Source organism: Carassius carassius, chromosome 11 (assembly GCF_963082965.1).
Source record: "Carassius carassius chromosome 11, fCarCar2.1, whole genome shotgun sequence".
Lineage (NCBI taxonomy): Eukaryota > Metazoa > Chordata > Actinopteri > Cypriniformes > Cyprinidae > Carassius > Carassius carassius.
The window spans coordinates 16,811,202-16,829,474 of NC_081765.1; the positions used below are offsets into that span (position 1 = coordinate 16,811,202).

An 18,273-nucleotide genomic window follows, 5' to 3' on the forward strand; every position below is an offset into this window, starting at 1 on the left:
GTTGAGGCTAAACTGAAAAATTATCTGAATCAAGCTATATGTGACCGTAGACAACAAAACTTAAAGGTTATCCAAATAAGATCTTAGCAATGCATATTACTAATCAAAAATTACGTTTTGATATATTTACGGTAAGAAATTTACCAAATATCTTCATTGAACATGATCTTTACTTAATATCCTAATGATTTTTGGCATAAAAGAAAAATCAATAATTTTGACACATACAATGTTTTTTTGGCTATTGCTACTGTAAAAATATACCCCAGCAACTTAAGACTGGTTTTGTGCTTCAGGGTCACATATTTCCTTAAAATTTCAAAGTTTCTTTTTGCTTAGTGGAATGAAAATTGTAATTGTATTTTGATATTAAGGCTTAATTTTTAAAATGGTGGTATCAGTATTGCAATCTCAGTATATGTGCTGTTAAAATCTTAATTTGACCCTGATGTTTTTTTATCTTATTTTATGTAGAGCAACAATGTTAAATATGCCTTGTTATATTTCTGTAATAAATATTTTATAGTCTATGAAAAGCAGTTTATACAGCTCACAATATTGGACAGATAAATTTCATCATGACAGAAACTTTTGTTGAATTTTGGCATTTATTTGAGTCAAAACATTGTAATTAAAATCACATCACATACATAGGAAGGCCTTCATTACTGATAAAATAAACAGTTAATTTGTATGGCATTAGATAAGGAATCAGTTTAAACAAAAACCTAACAGAAAACCCTCATGTGCGTTCTGTTGTAATCCGCTAATAACTATGAACTTATTACAAGAAAACAAGTGCTATTTTAATCTAACCCCAATGGTTTTAAATGTTTTTATATTAAAAACTAAATTTCAAGTAACTATGTTAAAAGTAACAAGCAACAGTAGAGTAATTCAGGTAAGACCTGCCAGGATTAGAAAGAAGCAGTTCAAAGCAAGTTAGATAAAGGTTTAGCACATAAAAAAAAAAAAAAAAACAACACTGGCATCTATTATCATCACTCATCCAGTAATGTGATTTAGACTAATTATTACAAAGACCTTTATTCCTTATTTGTGTAGTTCAGTTTTATTTGTGTGATAACTTTGTTTTAGAAGCTGATGTTTTTAAAATCTAAATTCCAATCAAAAATGTGGCTTGATTGATTCCAGTGTGCTATGTTATTTCATATTGCTTTGTGTAACTACACATTGGTTGATCTGGCACATATGATCAGGTATTCAGGTAGAGCTTGTTGACTGCTGAAGATTATATGTGTCTGTCCCATGTCAGACAAGCTATCAAAACGATCCAAAGGGTCTGCACTTAAGGGAGGGGGCAAAATCATTTGTGGAGAACCAATCGTATGTGTCCCAGTGAGGACCTGGGCCTGAATGATATAGATGAACTGCTCATGTTCCTGCTCCTTCCACAGCTTCAGGGCTCCATCCACTGTACTGCTGAAGTATATTCCACAGCCATACTTTTGCTCTAGAAATCAAGGATAAAGAATAAGAAATGTCTTCAGAAAAGAACACAAAAACCTAATTATTCTTAATGACTTCACATTTGTGTTACCTTCAGGAGGGGCAAACTCTTTCTGAAAGCCTACTCTGCAGATGAGATCACAGAACTGAGCTGACACACGCTGGTAGAGGCGCTTCGGGTTGTCTTTCACTCTCTGCATGTTCATTTTGAACAGCTGCTGTAGCGGAGTGTTCTCTAGCTTCTCCACCTGTAACGACCAGTGCAACCACATGCCTTAACATATTTTTAGTATCACAGCATCATGCTAAACTTCCTCATTGCTGCCTTTTATGTTATAGTTGAACAGAGATGAAGACAAAAAGCAAATAAAAATTACATGGACTACATTACGTTTGTTTAACTTACTGCTCTATAGAAACATGAAGAAAGCCTACACTGACGTACTCTAAGAAAAAAAAAAATAATAATAATAAATATCTATATATATATATCTATATATATATAGGGGTGCACATAAGTGGTCCGCAGGTCAGCATGCGTGACCTAAATAAAATAAAAAAATGCGTAATTTCAGAAAAATCCTGTCATACATGCACAAACTGACAGTCACCACTTATAAGCTTCAACTAAATATTGTAGAAACTTAATTTTCTGTAAAGTTGCTTTGTAACGATTTTTATTGTAAAAAAGCGCTATACAAATAAACTTGGAATTGAATTGAATTAAATTAATATAAATATGTTCTGACAGCGCATTTGCATACCGACATGGTTGACAGCTGTTAATGCACAATTACCATTTTAGATCACAAACTGTACTATATAAGTTTTATTTTCAACCTGAAAGCATAAATCTAGGCTATGCCTACCGTTTCAAAGCACAATACAAAACTGTGACATTCATCCACATGCTCTTTAATCGCTTTTTTCCAAAGCGACTTAAAATTGGGGAATACATAAAGCGATTCTTCTTAAAGAGGCAAACAAAGTAGTAGTAAATATTAGCATTTCATTTTTAAGTTTATTTACTATAAAATAAATAATTTTTGTATTATTATATATAAATAATTTGTATTTAATTCTAGGACTGCTTTTTATTTTTAATAATATTATCACACTATTATTTAGTTTATTTACTATTATTTATTTATTTTTTAAAACTAATAATATTATAACTATTATTCATTCATTTTTTTATAGTTGCATTTAATGGGTCACGCTATATGCAGTGTGAAGACCAAACCAAATCTCCAGGTTCTCTTATGAGAACCAGGCTGAAAAAATTATGTGCACACACATATATATTGTGACTGTGATCGCAGCTTACCTTTCTAATACAGAGCCCACAAGCACCGATTGCATTCCTTGTATCTTTTTCAACAAAATTATTCCTGATCACAGGTTCTCTTGAATAAAATGAATTGTTAAAGGACTTGACAGGAGCCAACAGGCCTATGTTGTAAATGAGAAAAGATTACATCAGGTCATCCAAATGTTACGATACATGAACTTAACATCAGCACTAAGAAACCTATTAATCTTATTAGACTACAATTTATTTATAGTTTTTAGTATTTGTACATACATGTCCTTTCCACATTGCTGCTTATACCATAGTCATCAACCAAAATCATGGATATCAAGTTGACTTTGTGGTTATTGAACACATAGTTTTCCATCCGTGCTAGATAAGCTTTCTCCAAAACTGCGCTGAATTCAGGTGTTTGTATCCAAGGAACATCTTTACAGCTCCAGCGAACCACAGAATACAGAATGTCACGTTCTTCAGCTTGGGCGAATTCCTCCTGGGCCTTACAAAGCATGGACTCCACCTCAATTGCTGCACAACTGACATCTGAAGGGTTTCCAGTGATGGTTATTCCACCATTACCATTCCTGAAGAACTCCTTGATGTGAACATGAAACTTTGTTTGGAGTGAGAGGAGGTTTTTATGGTCTCTTTGGTCAAGATATATGACATGGTTATTCTTTATTACCATGTTATCTGATGGGCCTAGCATTTCAAATGCCCATGATTTTGCTTCTATCAGAGCTTCGCTGGAGTTCCCGGAGATTAACTCAACAGTGGGCATTTCATTTGCCATTGTTTCTTTGGCTGCAGAACCAAAGCCTGAAAACATTTGAGTGTGGTAAAAACATTTATCTCAGTAGTTTTCATGAGTATCTATATATTATTGCAATCCAGACAAAAGTGTAAAACTATGAAAGCAGGAACATTTTTAGTAAATATTAATATTTCATATATACTTCATTATATATTTTTCTTACTTGTCATGTCATTGCGTACTTCTGGGGACATTGCCTCTCCTTTCCTCTTTTTCATCTCTTTTCCGAAAGCCTAAATATTACAGTGAAATCAAATTGCTTTTGTGCATTATTAATTTTAAAAACTGTGCTTCATAAAATATTTATGCAGTGGATGAGAATAAAACACAATGAATATAAAAATACTAAATTAAGGCTCAAACACTTAAAAGCAGAGTATATAATTAGCATACATCACCTCCATCATTTCATTGTCCTTTGTAAACACAACAAAATTTACATCTAGTTTCTTCTTTGTGTTCTGTTTTGCAAATTCTTCCACAGCCTCGGTCATAATTTTGGCAACCTCCCATTTCTTAAAGCCCAGATTACCAGTACCAATAGCTGGGAAAGATATGGACTTGTAATCTGAAGCAGCTTTCTTCAGACAATCCCATACCACACTGTAAAGAGTCTACAGACAACAACAAAAAGACATACTGTTGGAGAGACAGTTGGGACAGACCAGATTGTGTGTTGAATTACTGATAAATATCTATCTACCTGTTCAGCCTTAGACTCAGACCGATACTTGCATACAGTATGAAAAACCGCTGAGCAATCCAGATTATATCCTTTTGTCACATAGACTCTTGTCATGTTTAGGATAGTGTTTTTACTGTTAATCTCATCTTGAATCTTGCTGCCAGCTTTTTTCAGAATTGCTTGTGAAATCAACCCCTGGGTCAAATCACAGTTTGATGCTATGGTATTTACAATAACGTCAACCTGGTGATTGAAGCAGAGTGAAAAGAAACAGATGAAAAATCAATGTAAAACAGTTTTTTCCCACCATTTTTCCAATTTTCATTTGTTCCTACAATTCCATGGTTTATATCAAACAAACATTTTTAGAACTTACTCAAAATTATACAAAACCATTGTGATCTTATAAATCTGATTGAACTTCAGAGCTTTGTAATTGATCACTCTTCTTTTTTTCTATGAGTACTAGACATCTTTCATTCTTACCTTTTCGTCTTCAATAGACCCTTTTTTAAGGCACAGTGTTATGTTCCTAAACTGCAAACTGCTGCATGAAGAGGAAGTCATGGTCTGGTTTTGGCCTTTCACAGCCCCACTGTATGAAGCAGAGGTGCTGGTTGGATATAAAATCATCCTAGTGGCTCTCTCCATTTCTTGGACTGTGGGTTCATCATTATTGACCAGATGGATTTCTACATTCTTGCCTTGAAACCTTCCCTTTTCATGGAACTGTTTTATAGTATCAACAATAATGTCTGCACAGCAATTTCTCGGAAAATTGAAAAGGCCAGAACTTAGAGCAGGAATCGCAACAGAGGTAATGTTTTGACTTACAACTATTTGTAGGATACTAATGACAGTATTTTTTAACAAGGGTGTAGCTTGAGCAACCTGTTTGTGGGTTGGATTTTGAGACAATTTAGGACCCACAGCATGTATAATATGTCTACATGGGAGTTTTCCAGCAGGAGTGAGTACAGCTTCACCTGTTTTTACTCTTCCAAATTGCTGTATAATATCATCACTCCATTTCTGGATCATTGGTCCCCCACACTCACTCAGGGCTTGTGCAAGACCTCCACCATGACTTAGCTTCTCATTAGCTGCATTGACAACAGCCTCCACTTTATGACGTGTAAGATCATCTTTCCAGACTGATACTTCAACTCTGCTGGACAGCTTTTTGGAGTACCTCATCTCAGCACTCCAGTCACCACTTGTGTTTCTACCAAAGGAACCAGCCTCTTCCACATTGTGAAAAATAGCTGTGCAATTAAATTTCTCTTTAACAGCATGGCAAAAGGCAGTTTTACACTTTCCTAGAATGGCTGCCTGTCCTGTAAGCAGTGACATGAAATCCTGTTCTTTGTTACCCATGACTCGTTGCTTCCTCAGGACACAGACCTTTGTGGAAGTAAAGTATTGATCATTATACAAAAATATTTGACCACAGATCCATTAGTCAAAACATCATATTGGAATCTATACCGGATTTCTATTGTAATTTCTTAATACTAAAGCATACTAAAAAAAAAATAAGATGCTAACAGGTTAAATGATTAGTTTGTATTTATTTTTTATAGTCCTACTGAAAATTGTGTAATGATTATCAAATCCCTAATAGCTGTATTGGAATAACATCTTACTAATGGAGAGTTCAAGGACATGACACTAAGAAAAATGTTTCAATATCCTAAAATAATTTTTTTGAAATTCCTTTTAATGGCCTAGTGGCTTTTATTCATTTTGGTAATTTGAATTATTTTGTAAAGGTTCTTGACTTTGTTTTGTTCTAATACTAAGAAAAGTATTCTAATAAGCTTGCCTCCTTAAAGTGAATTGCTTGTAAGTCTCTGCATAAAAAATAAATGTAAAAACATGTCTGCTAAATGGTAACATTAACAAACATTAATAAATAACTAATGTAAACAAATGATATATTGTTAAGTGTAACCTAAAATTCTCCAGTCAACATTAACATAAATAAATAAAAGATTCAGTGAAAGTAAATGGTGACTGAGGCAGAAGAAAGATCTGAAGAAAGATGTCAAACAGGTTTATCCATTTTACCGTAACAAAACTGGACAATTCCCCATCCCCCAAAAATTGATTAACAACACACTAAAAACAAAGCAAGTAAAACTAACCTATCATATAGTTTAAGTTTGCATTGGTGTAAAGCATTTTATTCAAGGAAGCGTTAAAGATCGTGTTTGTAATGTTGAATAACGTCTTCATTGAATAACATACGACACAGGAAATCCTGATCGCTAAGAACTAAAGTTCCACAGTAAAATGTAGCCTGGTAGGCTAGCCTTGTTTTTTTAAATTACAAACAAATCTTACATTGGATTTAACAAACTTCTGCTAAGACAGGCACGTCGATGACTGCCGAAAATCACATTAAAAAGTTTGTTAAATTTGAAATCGAAAGCAAAACAGTTCTGCGACATTAATGCATTTATGCACATTATAGCTACTAAATAATTACGAGAATCGGTTCACTCACCTTTTTATTTTCTATTCTCCAATACGTCCTTAGTTTTACCAAAACAGAGATGGTTTTAAAGTTTCGAAAAGAAGAAACTTAAGCTATATAAACGGATCTCTGCTTGAAGCTGAAACTGTTTTTATGTTGTGCAAAAACCCCGCCTAATGCATGACCATTTACAGAGAAATTAAAAGTGAAAGTTAAGTCTTTACACTGAGCTCAAGAAACACCTCAGTCACAGGACAGGCGGACATGGCTACTGATGAGTTCCCATTCGCTCTCTATGTGGAGGGCAAGTGGGACCCCCACACTCCCAAACTAAAAAACAAACTTATAATCTATTTCCAAAGTAAGAAATCCGACGGAGGCGACTGTGAGGTGGAGTACGCTGGAGGACAGACAGCAACTGTTCGATTCAAATCAAAGGAAGGTAAATGCCTTAACTTCTAACCTTATACTAGGCTACATCATGTATAGCCTAAAGCGTGAAAATAAAGATGCATAATATTAGAAGTTTATTAACTATAGCTAGTTTAAACATGTTATGATTTACGGTGGGAGGAGCCAAAGAAAGGAAACTGTTCAAATTTGTTTGCATAAAAGGTGCAAATGAAAATTAGCCTAATACGTTTTTTTCACTCATGTAGTTCTTGTGTATTTAACAGTGAGACAGCGGGTTCTAAAAAAACAAACGCATGAGCTAAAGATTGGTCAAAAAACACTGAAAATCACCGTGAATCTTCCGCCATCAGAGGCTGTTCCTCAGGTGAGTATGCAAAATAACAACAGAGTAACGTGGATGGCTCATATTTAAACTTGGAGTAAAAACTCAACTTTGTTTCATTAGGAATCAACCTCTTCGGCCAGCATTATCACAGCGGGTAAGTCATCCGGCTTCTACTGCTCTCTGCTGGATACTTTGTTACGCCACACCTAGCCCCGTTAGTTAACCTAATAGTTGTTCACCATCATTAAAAGTTAACTGAACCTGGACAATTGTAAATTGATTAAATATGCCATGGCCAAAGCCAATCACAAATCCCCACTAAAATCAGACGACCTATCTTTTTCTAGATTATGACATTACAATGAAAACTGGTTGTTGTCATCCTGAAAATCCAAACCAACAAACAAAGTGCAGATCTTTTTGGTCCCAAGTCATTGGCCCTCAGTTGATTCACTTATATTTAATTTAGTAATTTTCAGATGTTTTGCTCACTTCAAAGAAATGTAAAAAGTAGATTGGTAGAATGTTATGTTTATATGGGATTATCAAAATGGCATAAATGTCTTATTTGCTATTCACCTTTTTCCGTCAATGCGGAAGTAAGCCTATGGGAGAGAATTCCAGTTCATTAGCCGCTATAGGTAAATAACGAGGAGAATAACAAAGTGCAGTAAATGGTAAAACTGATTGCACTACAAACCAATGTGCTCATAATTAAGATAATACATTTAAAAAATATATGATAAGGCACAACAACTTTTGATATCAAGCAGCAAAGCGAACTGTTTGTTCAGCTGAAAATAGCTGGACGGAGTGGATGCAGATGAGAGCGGAAGCCAGACCCATAGGATTTATAAATGGGCATGCTCATTTTTATGACAAGAAAAGGTGGATAAACATCTATTCTGTGGCTACATATTTTTTTTTTTAGGTTTTGACATCAAGCTAAAAACTCATCCACACTCTGCCATCTTTCTTGTGTGACACCAATGTTGTAGTTGAAAGAAGATTGTTCCAGCTGCGTTTGTATGAAAGTCCTCGGCGTGATATGAGGTTCTTCAGGACAGACACAGAAACCCCCAAACCTCTCAAAGCTTTGGGGCTGGCAGGCTTGCCGCATTAGTGTTCGTTGGACTTGCCGCATTAGTGTTCGTTGGACTTGCCACATTAACGTTCATTGGGCTTGCCACATTAGCGGGCAGGGAGCTTTGTTGAGCCGCAGATGGCAGCGGGCATGGTTGAGCCGCAGATGGCGGGCCTGACTTGGGAATGGCCAGCAGAAAAAACAACAGGAAAAAAAAAACAGGGAGAAAAGGCACCGTTTACTTTTGTTTTTGGTAGCCTGTTCTGTCACATTACACAGGGTCGAGGAGCAAGGAGACGCTGGAGGTTTCGCTAAAAACAGCCTAAAAAATCTCTACTTTTCATTTTCCATTGGCCTTAATACACAATGTAACTACAGAGGAGTCAAGTTTTAAATAGGAAAAATATCATCATTCCACATCTGCAGATTATTGACATTTAGTACAATAATAATGAGTTATTTTCTCTTCATTAGTACTGTACGTCACCCACAACAGGTATTCACAGATGAGTTTAGCAACAGGTTTTCGGGCCAGTCAATTTCGGTCTCATTTCTGAGCAAGATGCTTAAGGTCTAATCAGATTCAATGATCTATGCTAAGCTAAGCTAAAAGTGCTACCGCCAGACCCAGAGATCGGCTGAATGGATTAAAAAATGGTAAAACTCAACTCTTTAACTCTAGGGGAGTTTGAAAATGACCCTATTTTCAAAAATAGTGGAGTTTTCCTTTAAGAACATTAGAGTGCCGTTTACTCACACAGCTCTTACCAGCTGGCCTTCATTACAATGGCATGATCAGAATCAAGTATGCTAGGTGTAATAAAATGATTTGAAGATATGTATACATACTTTGTAAATGATATGTATACTTTGAAAAAGAACATCTTTACATCGCTACCACACACTCACCTCGCAAATGCCTTGAATATTTTCTTGCACTTAATTATTTTGTCCACAATGCAATAACACCGACCAAGACCATTATTTCAGATTTTAAACAGAAATGGAGGAGGCGAAATGAAAATAGGCACCTGCATTGATCAGCACTTGTGTGACTGGGTCAAAAGATACCCACAACTTAAACAAACTTTAAACAAACACAAAGACATTTTTTTATCGGTCATAACATCTGGATAGAAATAGCACTTAATTAACACAATAGACACTTGACAAATATTAAATATCCTACTGCATATGTTAAATGCTGTGCATCCACACACTCCATCAAATGTGTGTTCTTTTTACATCAAAACTAAAGTATACCTTTGGTTTTATTATGGTCATTTACATGATAACCTAGCACAAACATGATACCCAAGCTTAATACATGTTAAGTGTTAAATTATAATACTGAAATTAATTCAAATTGAAGTAATGCTACATATATTTGTATCAGCGTAGTTAAAATATTTCAAAGTGAATATTGTTTTTACATTCAGGTGAACCACAGAACAAAGACAAAAAAGATGAAAAGGTTGAGTCACTTGAGGAAACAGAAGAAGATACAACGCCTAAATCAGCTGTAATTGAAAACATCCAAAAGAGTGGTCGAGAGTTTCTGACAATGCTGGTGGAAAATGTGCTGAAAGGGTCTTCTGCTGAGTCAGATGACTTCAGCATTGAAATAATACCAGAAAGTAACTGTGCTGTGGTGGCATTTTCCAAAAGCAAGTGTAAGTCATGGGTTGTATCTCACAACACAATGTACTCTTCAGATGTAAATCCAAAATACTAACCTTATACTAAAGTCTTAGTGGTGATCACCATGCTCTTATTTCCTGTTACTTATATTTCATTCCATAGATGCAGAACATTTCTTTGTATCCTCTCCAAGCAATGGAATTTTTAAGAAGAAAAACATGGAAGTCAGATTGCTTGAAATTACTTCAAAGGTGAAAGCTGAAGGCCTACCTCCAAACTCAAACTCTGACTTAATCATGCTGTATTTTGACAAATTTGCAGAAGTAGATGATGACGGGGTAACATTTGAAACAGATCAGTCAGCAATAATAACTTTTAAAAATCCTGAAGGTACATGTAGTAGTTATATTTGATTTATTATTTTATTTTAATTTTGACAAGTGCATAAACTGATCAATGTGTGCTTTTTCAGATGTGCAAAAAGTCCTCAAAGAGCAACATCAGCTTAAAAAACAGCCTTTCAAAGTACTTCCATACTATGAAACTCTACAAACAGCTCTATATGGAAAAGACAGACCCACCCTGAGACTTCCAGAGGCATTTATTGAGAAGATTGATATAACTGTATGGCATCACTTAAAGGAAAACAGGAAATCTCTGGATATAGTCACGCAAGATATGTCCAGTCATTTTTGTGAGATGGATTTTCAGACCTCAGCAGTGAAGGTCAGTCCTTCTCCATCCCTACTTAACAACGGTTTGAAGACAAGAAAACTCCTTCAGACATGGAGAGAAAATGCCCTCTCTCTGTTTTCATCATTGATGTCTAAGTTTAAATCCACTGAGTTCTGCATTCAGAAGGATGCGTGGACAGAGATACAACACGAAATCCAAAATGCAATAGTGGGAGAGGCTGTCACACTGGTTCCCTATGTGGATGAAGGAACAATAACTGTAGCCGGCCTGAAAGAAGATATGAACAGGATTGAGGGAATTCTGACAGAAACCGTTGAGAGAATCACCCAAAGAATCCAAAGGGAGAAGGGCAGTGAGACGGGTGAAATTAGTATGACTCCATCCATTCACAATCTTGTTCTCCCTGATGGTTTGGAGCAGGAAATTTGTGACAAATTTCCAGAATTGAACATCACATACCATGTGCACAGCCAAAAGTTAACTTTCTATGGTCTAAAACATGAGGTGCTGGAAACAAAGAATAATATACTGCAGACTGTTCTTAATTTGATCCATAAACCAATTGAGCTCCACCAGTCTGTTTTAGATTTTCTGCTCACCAAGGATGTAGAGGAAATGACCAACAATTTGTTTTTTAACAAAGGAATCAATGTGGCATTAGAAGCTGATGGAAAGAGGGTTTCGCTTGTTGGGAAAACAGACAATGCCTTGAGTGTTGGTGAGAAGCAAATGCAGACAGATCTGGGTCATCTGAGCTTCAGTGTAGAAGATCCCAGTGTTCTAGGAAGATCCGACTGGCATGACCTAGTCTCTCACATAAAAAACACTGTCACAGATGTCACAGTACAGACAACTGTAAACCAGGTGGTGATTTCTGGCTTTGTGGATTCCATTAACGATGTTGAAAAAGTGTTATATAACTTTGTTCAAGAAAACTCTCACTTTGAGAAAACTCTGAAGTCTCACAAGACTGTTGTCACATTCATAAAGGATCATAAAAAGCATGATTGGTTTGGAGAGGTGAAAGGTAATGTGAACGTGGACTTCAAAGGTGAAGAAATTGTGATCAGTGGCTCAAGGCTTCATGTCTCTAAATGTGTGCTTCTGTTTGAGGACTTGCTAAGATCTGTGAATCATTGCACCATGAAAATAGTTAAACCAGGTGCAAAGAAGTTTTTCAAAGAGAAAGAGTTAATGTGTGTTACATGTGCCAAGACAAATATGAATTGTTTGGTTGAGTTATTAGATAAGTATGACCATCCACATGGCACAGTTCAATCACTGATAATAAAACCTGTGTATCATTATAAAACACATGAAGGAATGGATATTACAGTACATAAAGCTGACATGTGCTTGTTTCAAGTGGATGCAGTGGTCTGTGGATGCAAAGATAACCTACTACTGGATGGAGGTTTATTAAAGGCCCTCTCAGATGCTGCTGGTCCTAAATTTAAGATTGACTGTGACCAGATTGTCAAAAGACGGAAGCTGACAATAGGTGATGCTGTTCTCCTCGATGCTGGAGGGCAGCTACGGTGTAAGCATGTCATTTTAGCAATAGGACCACATTATAACTCTTCCAGACCTCAGGAGTCAGAAAAGCTCCTGAAAAAAATTGTGAAAAAGAGTCTGAATTTGGCAGATCAAGAAAGCTTCCAGTCTTTGGCAATCCCAGCCATTAGCTCTGGTGCATTTGGTTTCCCACTGGACTTTTGTGCAGAAACCATTGTGAAAGCTATAAAAGAGTTCTGTGATTTTGTTGAATGGGACAATACACTGAAGAAGATTCACCTAGTTGACAATAATGATAAAACAGTTCAAGCTTTAGAAGCAGCAGTGAAGAAGGTTTATGGGGTCAGTGCACTTACACACAGCGTGGCATCTGGAAGCAGTTCAAGCTGCCAGCTGCAAAACCAAAAGCAGGCAAGCTCTTCTCCAAGCCAACACCAGACTGCCACACTCTTTCAAGGAGCATCACAAAGTTTTCAGACAAAAGAAGGTTTAACCATCACCCTTATGAAAGGAAACATTGAGGACACAACAGTGAGTTCAGTGTTAATATACGTAATTTTATTTGGTTTCTTACTTTTTTGCTGAAGCTCATTTTCTATTTGAAATGCCAAAATGTCTAGAGATGTACTTGAGAGGGTTTTATTTATATTTGTTTTTCTCCAAAAGTTTCAAAGGTCCCTCCGCCTTTTTCATTTTGAATTCATTTTAAAGTAGAATGTTGGAATGTGATTTAAGCTGACCATCCATCTGTAATTATCTGCTTTTTTGTATAGATGGACATAGTTGTGAATACTCTCAGCAGTGACCTTAATCTCAGCGTGGGAGCTATTTCAAATGCCCTTCTCAAAGCAGCTGGTCCTCAGCTTCAGGTTCTGCTCAATCAGCAAGTCACAGGCTCTGCGAATATTGGAGATGTCTTTGAAACAGCAGGTGCAAACCTGAAGAACAAACTGGTGTTCCATGCTGTTGTACCACACTGGAATCAGGGGCAAGGAAATGATCAGAAGGTAATACGCATTGGTTGATTTTTGGTGATTCGTATAGTTAAAAAAAAAAATCTGTTTTATAGAAATGTTTTAATTCTCTTTGAGCAGGTGCTGGAGGATATCATGGATAAGTGTTTAAATCTGGCAGAGCAACGTCAGCAGGGCTCCATTTTATTTTCTGCCATTGGCACAGGAAACTTGGGATTTCCAAAGCCACTGGTGGTCTGCACTATGCTGGACTCAGCCCTCAAGTTTAGCAGTAAAAGAAGTTCAAAGCATGTGAAGGAAGTGGTAGTTGTTCTTCACCCCAAAGACACACAAACCATTCAGGTATAAGATGTATGATGTCATATCAGTCTTTTTAGATCCATGTGCAATTCCACATCTGCAGATTTTTGAAATTTAGTACAATATTAATGAGTTATTTTCTCTTCATTAATACTGTACGTCACCCACAACAGGTATTCACAGATGAGTTTAGCAAAAGGTTTTCGGGCCAGTCTGCCTCAGCAAGTAACCCCACACAGCCACAGAGCACAGGTGCCCAAAACTTTTTCTTTTCCAACACAAACACTTTTTCTTATCCAACCGTTTGTGCAATCACTTATAACTAACTGATCTCACTGTCAATGTAGTGGATGAATGAATTCAGTCGATTTCCCTTGATTATGATACATTTCCTTAATGTTATGTTGTGTTTTACAATGAAATTGCAGGCCCCTTCTCAAAGGTCATAACAAAATCTGGGATTCATGAGACTACTGTGAGAGGAGTAACACTTCAGGTCCTGAATGGTGATATTACTTTAGAGAAAACTGATGTCATTGTGAATTCCAGCAATAAAGAGTTTACACTTAAAGCAGGTAAAGTTACTAATTCTGAATTAGTAGAAGACTGTTAATGCTTTTTATTACTCATGACTTTGCCTAGAATTGCTTGATGCTTCATTTTATAAGATAATTATAATATTTGAGTTGAAACAGAGAAAATAAACTACTTTTGTCTCAAATGGTTAAGGTGTCTCAAAGGCCATTTTGGATAAGGCTGGTCCAAACGTAGAAGCTGAATGCCAGCAACTCGGTGAGAATCATGCTTTCTTTCCTAGACTAAAATATTTAATAATAATGAAATAATAATTAAAAATTAATTAAATCATTTAATAATCTTTTCACATGCTCTTAAAACTTTAGCACATCTTATAATTCTAGTTTATGTGTGTTGCCAGGGACCCAGACTAACAGTGGACTCATAATGACTCAAGCAGGAAATTTACAGTGTAAAAAGATCATCCACATTTCAGCACAAAACAATGCTGCTGTGATCCAAAAACAGATTAAAAAGGCACTGGAAATGTGTGCCAAGGAAAAGTTAACCTCCATTGCATTCCCAGCTATTGGTACAGGTGAGAACAAACTCAACATGACAAAAAAAATAAAGAAAAAAACAGGATAGTGTTGTCAATCTCAATGTTAAAAAGACAGTCCTTACATATGAATGCAATTTGTAGTTATGTTTGTTTTTCTGTTCATTTGTTTTTCCTTCTGGGGCATCAGTGAGCATTTGAACCTTCTGTAATAGTTGCATATGAGTCCCTCAGTTGTCCTCAGTGTGAAAACATTAATCTCAAAATCAAACAGTCATTGTTGGGAAGGGTTCAAATACACAAACATGCTGGAAAACCGAAGAATTTGTTGGAGCTGATGGATTTTTCTGTAGAACAGTAGGCAGTTTAACTTTTCAGGACAAACAAGGGACTATTGAACAACTATCACAAAAAGAAAAAAGGGAGAAATGTTGATCCAGGTAACAACACGGTATTAAGAATCAAGTGTATGTAATCTTTTGAATGGGGTCAGTTTTATAAAGTCAACTATTATTTTCTCTTGTGGACTACATGTAATCGTCTTTTATGTGAAATATTTTATTCAGGTCAGTAAAAAAAAAACCATAATCTCAAATTGTGGATTAGCATTATAAATAAATAAATGGTTATTATAATGTACTGTACATTATATTCGTTTTTGTATTAATTAATTTACTGTACATTCATTTTGGCCTAATTTAAACATTATGTTTATATTTTCAATGGAAAACTTTTATTATAAACATGAACATGGATTTTAGTCATGTGACTTTCTTTTTCCTAGGACAAGGAGGGTTGTCTCCGGGTCAAGTTGCAGACTCCATGTTGGATGGTATCCTGGACATGATAAGAAAAACTCCTCAGTCCACTCTCAAGCTGATCAGACTGGTTGTGTTCCAGGCCCAGATGCTCCCTGAATTCCACAAAAGCATGCAGAATCAAGAAACTGGACCTGCCAAACAAGAGCAGAGTACCTGGTCAAAAATCAAAGGTATGATATCATTCCACCTAATGTTCTATACCAAATTTATAGAAGTATAGTCTTTCATTCGTCCATTAGCATTCAATAATAAAACAGAATAGTTCAGGAATGCATTCTCATGAGGTCATTTACAACAAAGATATAAAATTGACTGAATATATTTCTCTATTCCAATTTTATGCGTTACACAGCATATGCTGCTAATGTTAAATCCTTCTTCACTGGATCATGGGAGAAAGAAATAAAACAACATGGTGGCAAAGACTTTGTCATTGAAGGTGTGCAAGTAGATCCAGTATTTTTTTCTATCTGTGGACCGTCACAAGCAGATGTGGACAAAACAAAGCGTTTCTTAGAGGACATGATCAATCAGGAACAAGTGTTCGAGTCCATCACAGACACAGCGATACTTACCTTATCAGAGAAAGACCAACAGAGAATCCAGGACCTGCAAAGCACTATAGATGTGACTATAAGGCTGGAATACAAAGCGAATAAAGGTTCAGAAGAAACCCCAGGAAAGGCCACACTTATAATACAAGGTCTCAGCCGAGATGTTCTAAAAGTCATTCATGAAATCCAAGACATGCTCAAAGCAGCCAAAGAGGAAGAAACACTACAAAAAGAAATTGAATATACAAATGAGCTTGTTGATTGGCAGTATGAACAAGGTGGGCAATATAAGAATTTTGATCAGCGTACAAATTTTGAGTTGGAAAAGGCTCTTGGTAGACAAGCTGTAGACATCAGAATTTCCTTCCAAGGCCAAACTTACCGAGTCACACTGCCTGAGGGTCCCGCAGTGTGCACCACTGGTGGAAACCAGATGAAAGTCAGACGCATTGACAAACTGAAAGGTATGTAAATGTAGTATCATTTATCTATAAGAAAAACTAAACAAATATATAAAAATTAATTAAAATGAATAAATTATTATACTTCACTAGAATTAATGTTGTAGATTTGACCATCATATTAAATAACTAGATGTTTTTCTCCATTAGCTACTGAAGATATTCCACAGCACTGGGATGCAATGGCGCATAATGAGTTGTGCAAAAAGTTTAATTTGCAACCAACCAGCCCAGAATATAAAGAAGTAACTGGGCTCTTCCAAGCATCTTGTCCTAAAAACAATGTCTTGAAGGTATGCGTTTCATTTTATTGTATGGTATTGTAAATAAATCAGCATATAAGAATGATTTTATGAAAGGATCATGTGATACTGAAGACTACAGTACTGACTGACGAAAATCCGGCTTTACATTACAAGAATAAGTTATATTTTAAAGTATTTTAAATTGCAATATAATTTCACAATATTAAACTAAATTTTTTGTCTATATTTTTGACCAAATAAATGCAGGCTTGCTGAGCATAAGAAACTTCTATTAAAAAAAATGGAGTTGAATTGCGTAATCTCAAATTCTGGATTAGCATTAGCATACAGGACTGAACATTACTAATTAAAATGCCTTTCTCTCCTATCCATTATGGGATTGTTAATTTTTAATAATTTTTTTGTAGATTGAACGAATCCAGAATCCTGGCATGTGGAGGAACTACCAGAATAACAAAAGAGTCATGGAAAAAAAGAACGGCCATCAAAATAATGAGAAAAGACTCTTTCATGGAACTAGTGAGCTGACTATCAATCACATCGAAAAGAGTGGCTTTAATCGCAGCTATGCAGGAAAAAATGGTAAAGCATTTTCTACAATCACTTTAACATTTAAACTTAACATTCCATCATTATATTTGATTTGTAGTGTTATATTTATGTGTTGTTGATTTCTTAATGTTTCTTGTTACAGCTACAGTATATGGAAAAGGCACTTACTTTGCACTCAATGCAAGCTACTCTTCATCTAACACATACTCAGTGCCTAATGCTCAGGGACATAAACACATGTACCTCTGCAGAGTCCTTACGGGTGATTATACTCCAGGAAATTCAACAATGATTGTGCCACCAGCCAAAAATGCCAACTGTGACCCATACGACACGGTTGTGGACAACCCTACTACACCGACCATTTTTGTAGTATTCAGAGATGATAATGCGTATCCTGAATATTTAATCACTTTCACTTAGTTTCTGAAGATCAATCATTTTAAACCGTGAGAACAAGGATTCGATCGCATTAGATAAAAATCAAGAATGTTTACTATAGTACCCATAACTACTTATTGAATCATTACATTTTGAAAGGGCTTCAATTACGAAAACTCCACGTGCCTTATAATGAAATAATTTTCTGCTGTTTCTATTGTTTACAAAATTGTTAATCCTGGTGATGTTTTCACTAGATATGCACAAACACCACATTCTTCAGGCAATGTGAACAAACTGCTATTCAAATAAATATCTTCAAAACTTCAAATTCTTTTATTTTAAATTCTTACACAACATAAAACTGATACTTTTGGCATTCAAAAAAGTGAAGTTAAGGCTCACTCAACAAGTATGTTTGCTATTTCACATCTTAGTTAGAAATATCAAAATA

The 18,273-nt window shown here is 35.7% G+C and overlaps 2 protein-coding genes across 3 annotated transcripts; one reads left to right on the plus strand and one right to left on the minus strand.

Annotated features, from left to right (window-relative positions):
* Window positions 1-589: 589 nt before the first annotated feature.
* Window positions 590-7,097, minus strand: LOC132152910 (protein mono-ADP-ribosyltransferase PARP9-like). Of its 2 annotated transcripts, XM_059561890.1 has the most exons (9): window positions 6,791-7,007; window positions 4,768-5,685; window positions 4,300-4,524; window positions 3,995-4,210; window positions 3,760-3,829; window positions 3,056-3,601; window positions 2,798-2,922; window positions 1,562-1,718; window positions 590-1,474 (listed from the first exon to the last, which is right to left on the minus strand). In XM_059561890.1, exons 2-9 carry the CDS (start codon window positions 5,656-5,658, stop codon window positions 1,188-1,190), a joined length of 2,517 nt encoding a protein of 838 aa, XP_059417873.1. In that variant the 5' UTR covers window positions 5,659-5,685; window positions 6,791-7,007; the 3' UTR covers window positions 590-1,187. The 2 variants fall into 2 exon arrangements, with proteins under 2 accessions (XP_059417873.1, XP_059417874.1); XM_059561891.1 differs by lacking the exon at window positions 4,768-5,685 and having other exon boundaries at window positions 6,791-7,097.
* LOC132152913 (protein mono-ADP-ribosyltransferase PARP14-like) lies at window positions 7,025-18,150 on the plus strand. The gene is made up of 17 exons (XM_059561895.1): window positions 7,025-7,202; window positions 7,438-7,538; window positions 7,620-7,653; window positions 10,023-10,256; window positions 10,387-10,614; window positions 10,697-12,966; window positions 13,209-13,442; window positions 13,530-13,751; window positions 13,883-13,961; window positions 14,138-14,284; window positions 14,439-14,501; window positions 14,647-14,823; window positions 15,569-15,775; window positions 15,958-16,623; window positions 16,771-16,913; window positions 17,294-17,468; window positions 17,581-18,150. The coding sequence occupies exons 1-17, from the start codon at window positions 7,025-7,027 to the stop codon at window positions 17,859-17,861; spliced, it is 5,439 nt and encodes a 1,812-aa protein (XP_059417878.1). The 3' UTR covers window positions 17,862-18,150.
* Window positions 18,151-18,273: the final 123 nt, after the last annotated feature.